This window comes from Schistocerca cancellata, chromosome 10 (assembly GCF_023864275.1).
Source record: "Schistocerca cancellata isolate TAMUIC-IGC-003103 chromosome 10, iqSchCanc2.1, whole genome shotgun sequence".
Lineage (NCBI taxonomy): Eukaryota > Metazoa > Arthropoda > Insecta > Orthoptera > Acrididae > Schistocerca > Schistocerca cancellata.
Window position 1 is genome coordinate 88,913,951 of NC_064635.1, and position 14,589 is coordinate 88,928,539.

A 14,589-nucleotide genomic window follows, 5' to 3' on the forward strand; every position below is an offset into this window, starting at 1 on the left:
ATAAAATATGTATCAACAACAGGTTTCATGAACCAAGTGGAGAGTTTAAATGTGTATTATGCAGACAAGTGTTTAAAAAATACATTGTAACATGCATGAAGAGAAAATGCTACAAGAGAGTACAGAAAAGGCCAAAAAATTTGTATAAACTTGCATAATAGTGCTCAGTCTGAGTACATCAGTATGTGTGTATGTTGCACTTATATACTAAGGCAAAAGAAATACGCAATACTTATAATGGTTTATTTTCAGAATTATCTATAAGTTACATTGAACTTCATCTTCCCGAAAAATATTAAAACTTATAGAAGTTACGTGCAAGCACGGCATTGCTTTTTTGTATGCAGGGTCTTACTCAGAGCTGTTCAAGCTGTCTTCATCATCTTCCACATTTTCTCTAGTCAGGGGCACACACACACCTCTAGAACCGCACACTAAATGTGGCCCGCACATTGTGTTTTCGGGAACTACCTTGCGGCACCTTTCTCCATTTTCTGTGCAGAACAAAAGAATATACATATGATAAAAATTTCATGTAGATTTAATTACAATCATAAATTGGTACTCACCACACAGAAGAGATACTGAGTGGCAAACAGGCACATTTAAAGAACATTTAAAAGTAGATCAACTGCCTGGCTCTATCTCTTACTTTAAATGTACCTGTGTGTCAGTTGCTGCCTCCTCTATGTGGTGAGTAGCAGTCTATCCTCTTTCATTGCTTTTATTACCTCCCACATTTTCCTTAGCTTACTTATAGTTATGTATGGAAAAGAACTTAATTAGAAAACTAACATCAAAGAGTTAGTAAAACATCATAATCATGTAGATTTGGATGCCTGAGTAAGAAAGTGGGTCGTGTCCAGTTTTGACATTTTTGAATCATACATTGATACTTAATCTGCTATTCATCTGGAAAATGAACTTGGTTTGGATGGGCTGTCACAATCATTCCATGTGCAGTCTGCCATTCATTGCTGAGTTTACTGTCTGTAAGGGTCTCTAATAAATACAGACTTATTACATGTTGGTGTTGCATTTGTACTGACCTTCCAATTTAATTTTGTAGATATATTTATTTGTAAATTACTATCTTTAATGTTATGACAAAAAACACATAAGTTTTGTCAAACCTGAGTGCTCTTCATGGAATTCCAGGGTGCTGTGGAGTTGAGTTTAAGGCATTTGAGTCAGTAAATACACAACATGCATAAAATATCTGTCTTCCAAGCATTAAGTTAAAATACAAGGGTAGAGCAGTGTGCCCCATTAAGGAATGGGACTGCAGACAAATTTTAATGAAGATTTTAATATTTTTGTGTAAAAAAAGGATGCCTGGCAAATATGTGATTGATTTAAAATTGGTAACCAGATGCCTGAAAGTACGGGTAGCAAGAGAGAGATTTAGAAAGGCAAAGCATGAAGATTTTATGGGAACACTTCTCATTTAGTCTCAGCTTGTTAAAGGTATTAACACAACAGCTGCATCATTTGTAACCCATTCTACAATTCTTTGGTTTCTCAGTATTTTCCATTGTTGCCTGGTTTGCTGAATTTCTGTGACTTTTTATCAATGATAATTACTGAACACACTTCACTTTACTTTTTATTGGGAAACCTTAAAAGAGAAGAATCCAGATTCACTTAAAACCATGGGAAAATGCAGAGCTTATAGTGATTTAATATCTCATATAGCTTCATGTTTATTTTTAGATTACCTTTGACCAGCAAACTCAAAATTCACTTTAATGTCACTACCTTAGCAGTTCTCTAGCAGTGGAGGGGAGGAAAATCAGACAGGAACATGTCTGAAAATGTACACAAATATCACACCAACAGTGCTTTGTCCCATGAAATACAATGTTTGTAATGCATTATAACTGTGTAAACAGTACTTGTAATTTACACAAGTATTATGGTCAAATGCCTTAGAACAGAACAGGACATTGTAAATGGCTGAAGTGAGATTTTGGTTCATGAATCTAAGGGTTAGCCACTGGGGTTTTCATCTGAGGAAGAATTGCCATAACCTGTAGTTTTAGATTCTTCATCAGAAAATGATGTTACAGCACACGATGATATATTGAATAATGCTGAAGAAAATAAGCATGTTTATATGTTTTTTTCTTAGGTTGGTGCATAAGTAATGTTTTTCCATAAGTTCACATAACAGAGACATTAGTCATCAATAATATATTCTCCTTCACTGTTTACAACAGTCTGTCAATGCTGTGGCAACTTTTCAGTTCCATGACTGTAGAAATCACATGATTTTTGGGGACAGAACTTGTGAAGCCATTATTGGAGCACATTTTCATATAGAAAAGAAGTTTCTTGAAGGTTGTTTGATGGAGAGCACAAGAGGTGAAAATCTGAGGGAACAAGATCAGGTGAAGAATGTGGGTGTAGAATAACTTCCCAACCCAATTCCTGTATAGAGTTTTTTGTCATTTATCGCAGAGTAGCATCACTTCACGCTGTCTTCCTGGTCACTGTTCTTGGATTGCATCCAGAAGTCATCTCAGTTATTAATGACAAATGGCAAGTAGTGATGGTTGCACCTTGGGGAAGCAATTTATAGTACACCACACCATTGTTATTCCACCAAATGCATAACATTACCTTTTGTGGATGTATGCAGTTCTTGGTATGGGGAGCTGCATCTTTGTTTGGTCCCAACCATTCCTTTCTTTTCCTTATATTAGCATGAAGGCACCATTTATCTTCACCAATAATGATACTGGATAGTAATGGTTGATGTTGTTCATGAGCCAATTGGAGACAAGCAAGCAGAGATGCATGTATAGCCATCCATTGTTTTTTGTGATTGTGGCTTAGAGCATGTGGTACCCATACACCTGATTTTTGGAACTTACCCATTTCATGCCAGATGTCACATGATGGTGGAATGATCACAGTTCATCACATTTATTTTATTTTATTTATTTATTTATTTATCCATCCATAGACAATAAATATTGTATGCATGTTGTCCAAAAGTACATGCAAATTCATGGGAGACAATTAGTACAAAAGGAACATACAAAATTTTACATTAAATAGTGCAAAGAATAATACATACAAAATTGTACAGAAAATGTACAAAGAATAATACCTGGTCATACAAGACACAGTAATACAACCTTTTATGCATGTATACTAACAGTATTGTAACTGCATAGACTGTTTCTTCTAAGGCTTTACTTTTGTCTTCCCTAAGCAGGAAGCCCCCCCCCCCCCCTCCCCCATGAACAATGGATCTTGCTGTTGGTGGGGAGGCTTGCGTGCCTCAACAATACAGATAGCCATACTGTAGGTGCAACCACAACGGAGGGCTATCTGTTGAGAGGCCAGACAAATGTGTGGTTCCTGAAGAGGGGCAGCAGCCTTTTCAGTAGTTGCAGGGCCAACAGTCTGGATGATTGACGGATCTGGCCTTGTAACACTAACCAAAATGGCCTTGCTGTGCTGGTACTGTGAACGGCTGAAAGCAAGGGGAAACTACAGCCATAATTTTTCCTGAGGGCATGCAGCTTTACTGTATGATTAAATGATGATGGCATCCTCTTGGGTAAAATATTCCGGAGGTAAAATAGTCCCCCATTTGGATTTCTGGGTGGGGACTACTCAGGAGGACGTTGTTATCAGGAAAAAGAAAACTGGCGTTCTACGGATCGGAGTGTGGAATGTCAGATCCCTTAATCGGGCAGGTAGGTTAGAAAATTTAAAAAGGGAAATGGATGGGTTAAAGTTAGATATAGTGGGAATTAGTGAAGTTTGGTGGCAGGAGGAAGAAGACTTTTGGTCAGGTGAATACAGGGTTATAAATACAAAATCAAATAGGGGTAATGCAGGAGTAGGTTTAATAATTAATAAAAAAATATGAGTACAGGTAAGCTACTGCAAACAGGATAGTGAACACATTATTGTGACCAAGATGGACATGAAGCCCACGACTACTAGAGTAGTAAAAGTTGATATGCCAACTAGCTCTGCAGATGACAAAGAAATTGATGAAATGTATGATGAGATAAAAGAAATTATTCAGGTAGTGAAGGGAGACGAAAATTTAATAGCCATGGGTGACTGGAATTCGAGAGTAGGAAAAGGGAGAGAAGGAAACATAGTAGGTGAATATGGATTGGGGCTAAGAAATGAAAGAGGAAGCCGCCTGGTAGAATTTTGCGCAGAGCATAACTTAATCATAGCTAACACTTGGTTCAAGAAACATGAAAGAAGGTTGTATATATGGAAGAACCCTGGAGATACTAAAAGGTATCAGATAGATTATATAATAGTAAGACAGAGATTTAGGAACCAGGTTTTAAATTGTAAGACATTTCTAGGGGCAGATGTGGACTCTGACCACAGTCTATTGATTATGAACTGTAGATTAAAACTGAAGAAACTGCAAAAAGGTGGGAATTTAAGGAGATGGGACCTGGATAAACTGAAAGAACCAGAGGTTGTACAGTGTTTCATGGAGAGCATAAGGGAACAATTGCCAGGAGTGGGGGGAAGAAATACAGTAGAAGAAGAATGGATAGCTCTGAGGGATGAAGTAGTGAAGGCAGCAGAGGATCAAGTATGTAAAAAGATGAGGGCTAGTAGAAACCCTTGATTAACAGAAGAAATATTGAATTTAATTGGTGAAAGGAGAAAATATAAAAATGCAGTAAATGAAGCAGGCAAAAAGGAATACAAACGTCTCAAAAAGGATATCGACAGGAAGTGAAAAATGGCTAAGCAGGTATGGCTACAGGGCAAATGTAAGGATGTAGAGGCTTATCTCACTAGGGGTAAGATAGATACTGCCTACAGGAAAATTAAAGAAACCTTTGGAGAAAGGAGAACCACTTGCATGAATATCAAGAGCTTTGATGGAAACCCAGTTCTAAGCAAAGAAGGGAAAGCAGAAAGGTGGAAGGAGTATATAGAGGGTCTATACAAGGGTGATGTACTTGAGGACAATATTATGGAAATGGAAGAGGATGTAGATGAAGATGAAATTGGAGATATGATACTGCATGAAGAGTTTGACAGAGCACTGAAAGACCTGAGTCGAAACAAGGTCCCTGGAGTAGACAACATTCCATTAGAACTACTGACAGCCTTGGGAGAGCCAGTCCTGATAAAACTCTACCATCTGGTGAGCAAGATGTATGAGACAGGCGAAATACCCTCAGACTTCAAGAAGAATATAATAATTCCAATCCCAAAGAAAGCAGGTGTTGACAGATGTGAAAATTACCGGACTATCAGTTTAATATGTCATAGCTGCAAAGTACTAATGCGAATTGTTTACAGACGAATAGAAAAACTGATAGAAGCTGACCTCAGGGAAGATCAGTTTGGATTCCGTAGAAATGTTGGAACACGTGAGGCAATACTGACCCTATGACGTATCTTAGAAGAAACATTAAGGAAAGGCAAACCTACGTTTCTAGCATTTGTAGACTTAGAGAAAGCTTTTGACAATGTTGATTGGAATACTCTCTTTCAAATTCTGAAGGTGTCAGGGGTAAAACACAGGGAGCAAAAGGCTATTTATAATTTGTACAGAAACCAGATGGCAGTTATGAGTCAAGGGGTATGAAAGGGAAGCAGGGGAAGGGAGTGAGACAGGGTTGTAGCCTATCCGCGATGCTATTCAATCTGTATATTGAGCAAGCAATAAAGGAAACAAAATAAAGGAACAAAATTTTCTCTCATTCTTGTGTTGTGGTCATGAAAATCTCTGTTTACAAGTGCTGCACAATTTACCATTAAAAGAAGTTTTGTCTCATGTATGGACAAATTTGATACAGCAAATATTTTAAATTCTACGAATTTGTTTTTGCAGGATTCCCATGGTGTTAGTTTACTATGCATCTAATGGCTTTCTTTTAAAGTTTCAAAATTCTCTGAATGTATAGATCTGCTGTTACTGCACATAGTGGTATATGGTACAATATGCGTGGGAAAATAATCTTGTAGCACAATTTTAGCAAGGTTTCCATTTTCATCATATAGCACAGTTTTGTTTTCAGTAAGAATATGTATGTACTTGGTTTTAGAAAAGATCATATCAGTGTGGTTTTTGCCATGTCAGAAATTTGTCCACCTCTGTTCCCAGAAACACAGTCCACTTCTTCTAAGTCTGCATCCTCAATGTTCAGAATAAAATCCTCTGGGCAGTTAGTTTTCTTTGTTGCAAATTTTGTACACATTGTATTCTTTCTGTTGATCATTAAATCATTTTCTCAAAAAATACCACTCTGCCATTTGCACGTTCTTACCAACTATCTTTTCCATATCCTTTACTGAGTCACTGTATACCAATAAAATTGTGTCATTGGCATATGCAATTACTTCTTCATTTACTGCAGTGGGCATACCATTTATACATAAGATAAAGAGGAGAAGTCCTAATACTGAACCATGAGCTACTCCATGTTTAACTGCACAAAATCAGAGTTGACATTTTTCTCTGTATTTCCATACTGAAGTTTAATTTCAGCACACTGTTGTCTGTTTTCAACAGAGGTTTCTATAATATCCCTGGCTTTTCCTCTTATGTTGTAGCAGTCCAGTTTCTCTACAAAATTTTTATGGCACACACAATCAAAAGCTTTTGAAAGGAGTAAGATACTCTCCTTTGACAAGGCCCTCAGCAATGTGTATTATGAAATTTGACAATGCAGTCTTAGTGAATCTCCTCTCTCTAAACACATATAGTGCTTAATTTAAGTTGTTTTGTTTCTCTCTGAAGTTTATAGTTCTGTCTTTAATTGCTGTTTCTACTATATTAGAAAGAACTGTTGTGATTGTTATGGGTCAATAGTTCCCTGGATCTCCTTTATATTTTTCTTTAAACACTGGCAATGATTTGCTCCTTTTTAAACATTTTGGGAATACTCCTTTTTCCTCAATAAATTTAAATTTATAGGGAAAATCAGTTGCTTTGCAATACATCTAGCACTGTGTTGTACCATTTTAGCTGATTTTCCATCCTAACCCTAACATTTTTATTTTTTAGTGCTCCAATTATTTTTAAAACTTCCAATTCACCTGCCGAGAGTAGGGACAAACTCTTAACCTCCCTTAGGGACATCCCATGCTTTTTGGTACTCATGTGTTTTATTTTAGAAGTGTCTCCACTAATATTACTTCTTGATATGACTCCGTCATGTCTTTTCCCTTCCTTTCCAATATTATGTTTGTACCTTTTAACATGTTAATGAAATTCAGATAGTTTGTGGCTGACTTAACTGCTAGGAAAATTTGGACTTTGCTAGATGGTAGGTGAGTCATCCTTTGATCTCATATATGGTATCCTAGAGCCTATGCTTTTCTATCCAGAATGGGGAAAAATCATGGATCCAAAGCTAAAAGAAGCCTTAACAAACCTCTTCCTTAACACACCTCCTTCTACCTGAATGTAATATAATGGGATGGATCTAAAGAAGGAGATAAGTGGTATGTTGCTGAAGGTGAAGATCAGTCAATCAGCAGCTCCAGTCATGGTAAAGAAGGAAAGCTGTGATTGTGTAATGTTGTCAATTTCACCTATTTGCCTACAAATTTCATGCAATGAGTGCCCTTGATGGGGACATGATCTACTTTCCCTCAAAATCCCAGCTGCTGGACAACAAATGTGAGTTTCTTTCTGGCAAATCAATCACAAGAAGATAATTTTCACCTATTTGCCTACAAATTTCATGCAATGAGTGCCCTTGATGGGGACATGATCTACTTTCCCTCAAAATCCCAGCTGCTGGACAACAAATGTGAGTTTCTTTCTGGCAAATCAATCACAAGAAGATAATTTTCACTGTAACTACAATTTTCTAATGTTAATTATATTCTAGAAAATATAATAAAATCATATAATTGTTGTGCTGTTTGTGTAATTTGCAATAAACAAAGGAAAGTATATATGTGTGTTTTTTTTTTTCAGAATATGGACATGACCCACAATTTTTAGTCAATTATTCAATTCCTCAATCATTTGATTAGTAAATTTGATTACTACTACAGGCAATTCAAAAATGAAGAAAGTAATCTATTCTGCACATGTTCATTTACTAGTAAGATATGGAATCAACTTTTGGGGTAAGAAATGACAGGAATAGTATTTTCGCAAAACAGGAGCATGTTTTAAAAGTTGTATATGGTGTTGGGTCTAGAACATCCCAGACACCTCTTCTCTTCAACAACCTTGGTATTTTGGCAATTGTTTCTCAATATAAATTCATTAATGTCCTTTGTCATTACATCTATTTCTTTTTTTCATCAGAGAAATTGGACAGTCATCATGTATCTCCATATCATTTTACATGAAAGAAAATGAAATGACAGCATTGTGGAATATTATTGTGTCTTTTATTTTTGTATTTTTTGACACTATCGCGTTTCACATTAATGACATTACCAGCTTCTGACCGTAAGTAGTCGTCTTCAGACTGTCAGTAGGTCAAAAGGGGATACAAAGAATCATTGTATAGCCTACCATAGCTAACAAGTAATTACATAATGAGAGAAAACAATAACATTTTATAGCTTGCAGTATGTGTCTTTAAGCATAAATATATTCTTTTTTATATTTTTTTACGTAATTACTTGGCAGATCTTATACCTTATGTGGTGATTCTTTGTTTCACCTTTCTAACTGTCAACAGACGGAGGATGATGACTGACTTGAAACTGCTAATAACAGTGTGGAAAGCTCATGTAATTTTGTCAATAAAATATAAAAGTGAAAGAATGTAAGTCAGTTGTAAGTCAATTACTTTATTCTCCAAGACAGTCTGCCATTCTTTTCCAATATTATTTTATTATAGATGTAGTTTTAACTGTAAAATATCCTAAAACATTAAGAGTTTCTGTAAAGATTTTCAATGGAGTAAGAAGAGTTGCCAAAAAGAAGGCTATGTAATTCAGTCAGAAACTCCACCACATTACTATATGCTCTGGTTAGCAGATTTTTGAACATATGTGTTTCTCTCTATTGTCTGTACTAATGCTGACACATTGAAAGCCTTTGTAGAAGATGTTTTTGGTCCTAAAAATATATACATGCTTTGCACTCTTTGTTGAAAAAATAAAATATTGGTAATGACCAGTGCTTGATTTATAAAAAAACAGTTTCCACTACTTTTACCTTCCAGGGTGGGGGGGTTGAAATTTAGAATTCTTAAAATGTCATTTTAAAGCTTTCCTGAGCGTTTTAAAAGTGCGAACAAAACATTTATATTGGCAAAAAATGAAGTTCTGCTGTGCCACATCTCAAAGTCTGTGGTCATTTATTTCCATCAGATTTACCAGCATGGTGTACTGGTGTGTATTATCATAAATCAAGCACCAGTAGTGACAAAGGACATCAGGGTGTTCCAGAAATGTTGTGATAAACCTCAAGGGGCTGTAGAAGGTGTCTCAAGGAAGAAACTGAGGATAGGAATCCATGTTTGGAAACTTCATTCAGTGATCCAGAATGAAATTTTCACTCTGCAGCATAGTGTGCACTGACATGAAACTTCCTGGCAGATTAAAACTGTGTGCCAGACTGAGACTCAAACTTGGGACCTTTGCCTTTCGTGGACAAGTGCTCTACCATCTGAGCTACACAATCACAATTCCCAACCCACCCTCACAGCTTCAATTCTGTCAGTATCTCATCTCCTACCTTCCAAACTTCACAGAAGCTCTCTTGCTAACCATGCCAAACTAGCACTTCTGGAAGAAAGGATATTGCAGAGACATGGCTTAGCCACAGCCTGGGGGGATGTTTCCAGAATGAAATTTTCACTCTGCAGTGGAGTGTGCACTGACATGAAACTTACTGGCAGATTAAAACTTTGTGCCAGACTGAGACTTGAACTCAGGACCTTTGCCTTTTGCAGGCAAGCGCTCTACCATCTGAGCTTCTGTGAATTTTGGAAGGTAGGAGACGAGGTACTGGCAGAATTGAAGCTGTGGGGATGGATCATGAGTCGTTCTTGGGTTGCTCAGATGGTAGAGCACTGCCTGTGAAAGGCAAAGGTCCTGAGTTTGAATCTCGGTCCAGCACACAGTTTTAATCTGTCAAGAAGTTTCATTACTTGATGCTACAGAGTGTCAAAGTTACAGGCATTGGCACCTGCCACTAGGCCACCCCTTCTGCAGCAAGTACAGTGACAGACCATAGGCAGAACATTGTGCAATGTCATTAGTTATTCAGTGATCCTGACTGATTTCCACAATCATCAACAGATGAGATGGAGCTAGTTGCTGCATAGAAAGGCCTTGTCTCCTATGAAAGTGATGCTCCGTTGCCCTATTGGATGACAGTTTTGGACACAGCTTTCACTCTGCAATTAATTTTTGTCTTATGTGCTGAAAATTCCAGATTTTTAAGGGTTACAGGAGAAAAATATACTGCAGATGGAAACTTGTTGCCAAAACCGTCATCCATCGAGACAACAGAACATCAAACTCATAGGAGACATGGCCTTTCTATGCAGCAGCTATCTCCATCTTCTCCACTCGTAATCGTGGCAATCAATCAAGACCACTGGATAACAAATGACATTGTGAAACATTGTGCCTCCAGTTCATCATTGTACAAAGTCATGTTTGCTGTTGAAGGGGTGACCTACTGGTAGGCACCAGTGCCTATAACTTCAGTCTTCTGTTGAGTTGTCAAATGACGTTTCTGGGAATGGGTTCCTGTCCTCAATTTGTTCCTTGAGACACACTCTACAATGCCTTGATGTTGGTTACAACATTTCTGGAACACCCTGCATATACATTGTGAAAGAGTTGCCAAAATATAAATTTTTAATGGTCTTTTTTAGATGTTAAGGAAAATTGTCCCCATAGCAATTAAGAGAATACAACGCTTACTCAAGTGTATCCAGCATACATCACAGCAACCACAGTTCTTTACAACTCCTGAGGGGCAGTAGTATGGTGGAGGGTTGCAGGGCTTGTTGCACTCATGTGGGATGCACTGCACAACGTCACCGCGTGAGTCACGGAGGTCGTCACTGTCATCGGCCACAGCGAGGCAGGCAACCAACAGCACTAGACACACAGGTCTCAGGAACATCTGCAAGCAGGGCAGTGTGCAATCAAGTAGGTGGATTCTTTCTGCCTGTCGTGTTTTACTTCCATCCAAAACATCCTTTCTATTTTTTGCAAATATCTTCAATATTATTATTTTTATGTCATGCATAATATCCAAAAACCTCAGATATTGAGATAGGGTTTCTCTGAATTAACTTTAGTGTTTATTTTGTTCATTTGGTTATCAGGAGTTCATGAGCTAATCAATGAACCTAAAGGCCACGAGAATTACAAATACCTTTAGTTTTAGAACTTTGGTATCATTGTCCATGTGTAAACATATACCCAATTACTAACCATCAGACAAAGAAGAGCAAAAATATATATAGTTTAGTTTATTAACATCCTTCACATCACTCACATGTTATAGGAACTGACATAATGCCATACAGCATATGTCTAGCACAATTATACAAGTTAATATAATAAATATGAAATTAACATTTTATAATGTATTAAAATGACTCAATGAACAGGCTCTTAACAAAGGTATAAGTGTGTGGAATAGATTCACAGGTATGTGAGTGCCTCAAAGACTTCTTAAGTTATAGAACCGAGTGTGTTGTCCTCATTGGCAAGTTTCATCAGAGACAAGGGTACCATCAGGAGTGTGCTAGGGAAGTATGATAGGGCCAATGTTGTTTTTATATACATAAATGATGTAGGAGGAGGGTACAAGATGACAGACAAAATTCTAGTTGGTGTGATGAATGGCAGCTAGCACTAAATGTAGAAAAATGTAAGTTGATGCAGATGAGTAGGAAAAACAAACCCATAATGTTCGGACACAGCATTAGTAGTGTTCTGCTTGACACAGTCACATACTTTAAATATCAACGCGTAACCTTGCAAAGTGATATCAAATGAAACCAAGGGCATGTGAGGACTTGGTAGAGAAGGGTAGAGAGAATTCTAACAAAGTGTGGTTCATCTGTAAAGGAAAGTGCAGTTAGGAAACAGGTGCAACATATTCTTGATCACTGCTTGAATATTTGGGATCTGTACCAGGTCAGATTAAAGGAAGACATTGAAGCAATTAAGAGACAGGCTGCATCATTACCAGTAGTTTCAAACAACATATAAATGTTGTGAAGATACTTTGGGAACTCAGATGGGATCACTGGAGGGAAAACAACATTATTTTCGAAAACACTATTGAGATAAGAGAACTGGCATTTGAAGCTGACAGCTGAACAGTTCCACTGCCACCAACATACATTACTCAAAAGGACCGTGAAGATAACATATGAGAAATTAAGTCTCATACAGGGTCATATAGATAGAAATTTTGCCCTCATTCTATTTGCAAGTGGAACAGAAAAAGAAATTACTACTAGTAGTGGCAGCTTGCAGAGTATCTGTCTAGTTGCAGATGTAGATTTAATGCATTGGTCTCATATACACTCTCTGAAAAAGTACACCATGATTTGATATACATGCTGTATACTTCAAGAAGCACTTCATTTGCAGTTAAATAATCATACAAACAAAATATAAAATTTACAATGAGAACAGTATGATTGAAATGGCAATGAAGAAAGTACAGTATAAGAGCTTGTTAGTGATTTACAGATTCAAAATATCCCTCCAGGTTATAAAAACATTTATTTAACAGGTAATTTTTTAATTCTGACTTATTTTACCTCTTCTTCAATTTCCTTTTGTTTTTCTTACTCTTTCTACATGTAGGTTCTTACTGATACTTGTGTTGTAGTTATGGAAATCTGAATTTATATGTGAACTACTCGACTGTGTTCTTACTTATGGTACACTTTTGAATATGTACAAAGATACTGGCAGAAGTAAAGCTGTGAGTACCGGGCATGAGTCGTGCTTCGGTAGCTCAGATGGTAGAGCACTTGCCCGCAAAAGGCAAAGGTCCCGAGTTCGAGTCTCGGTCGGGCACACAGTTTTAATCTGCCAGGAAGTTCCATGTACAAAGATGGTTGTGTAAGTATTTATAATTGCACATATAATGGCCTGCAGAGTGTTTGTGGAGAGTTGTGTCTAATAATTCTAAATACTCTTTTCTGTAATTTAAAAGTGTCTTTCAAAAAAGATTTTGTTACACAGAACATTATTCCATAACGTACAATACAATGGAAATAAGAAAATTACATTCTGTGCTACAACTCAAGAAATTATTCTTAGTGCAAAAATGCAGAATTGTGTTTGTGGATTATGTATATGATACAGCCTGTATGTCTCAAGTCATGACCAGTGTACCAGTGTGCATGCACAAAAACTTTGTAGACTATACTTTCATTATTTCCTGATCACCAAATAATAAATGGTCATCCTTCTCATTTACTTTACTGTGTTGCATGTAATTTGTTTTATTTTAATGATCTATTAACTTATCAGCATGAAACCAGTGCTGCACGTACTTTAGAACTTTTTCAGTTGTAGTAGATAAAGACTTACTGTCATCATTTATAATTATGCTTGTATCATCTGCAAAGAACATAATTTTGGATTTACTTTGCAGAACATTATTCCATAAGATACAACAGAATGGAAAGAAGAAAAATAAACTAATTTTGCACATTCTGTTCATGTTGTAAAGGGACACTCTCCTCTAATGTTACCTTTCTTCACCAGAGGTTATTGATATCAAAAATACTTTCAACCTTTTAAACAAGTTAATATTATCTCAGCTGGTTAACTAAAATAATTTCATATGTTTTTGTATATGATAGGGTATATTTCAGACTAAAATGTATAAAAAGTAATTTCTTTATTTTCTTTGTTACAATCAATATGTACTAACTCTGTAGTACAGTTAAAATTACTCTTTATTTAGAAACATTTGAAATTATGAAATATTCAGCACACCTAAAATTCCTGTTATTAATTGCACAATATGACGCTAATTATTAAATTTATCTCTAGATTCATATAATATAATCATAGAAATTAATAGAAAGTCATTTGTCAATAAATTTTGTAAACTCTTTGGAATATTGTTAGTACCACAGAATGTAGTAGTGGTGGGCATTCCTCTTATGTGATCAGTTGAATTTTTATGTTTGGCAATAATGATGTAATTTTTGATAATGAAGTGGAAATTGTAAAGGCAGTGTGATATAGAAATATGTGATACAATAAAAAAATTACAGAAAGAGAAATTATGGAGCAGGCTTACTTCAGTACTATCATTTCATTTTGAACCTACAATGTCAAAAATTTCAGCCCCAAGAATCAACCCCTAGATGTGGAGGAGAGAAACTACGAGAGCCAACTACGAGAAAAGAAGATAACTAAAAAAGTTTATTGTAAATTTTACTCCTCTCGAAGCTTATTAAAAGAGTTTAATTTTGAAGTAAGCGACAGTTAACAAATGATGTGAGGGAGGGTAAGATTACAAGTGGTGGCATCGTATGGGATCAGTTCATTGATAATGAAGTTTTGTCTATTGCAGAAGATGGGTTGTGCAATTTGCAGTTCATGTATAAATGAATTCCCAATCACTTGAAGAAAGAAAACCGAGGACTGCCCAACAAA

General features: G+C 36.4%; 1 protein-coding gene across 3 annotated transcripts in view; it reads right to left on the bottom strand.

Moving 5' to 3' along the window:
- Nucleotides 1-293: 293 nt before the first annotated feature.
- Nucleotides 294-14,589, bottom strand: part of LOC126106492 (uncharacterized) — a 39,819-nt gene continuing 25,523 nt past the window's right edge. For all 3 annotated transcript variants that reach the window (XM_049912796.1, XM_049912798.1, XM_049912797.1), the window contains exons 2-3: nt 10,864-11,068; nt 294-494 (exon numbers count right to left, since the gene is read on the bottom strand). In XM_049912796.1, coding sequence (XP_049768753.1) covers nt 352-494; nt 10,864-11,068 — 348 coding nt within the window. In that variant the 3' untranslated portion in view covers nt 294-351. The remainder of the gene's footprint in view (nt 495-10,863; nt 11,069-14,589) is intronic.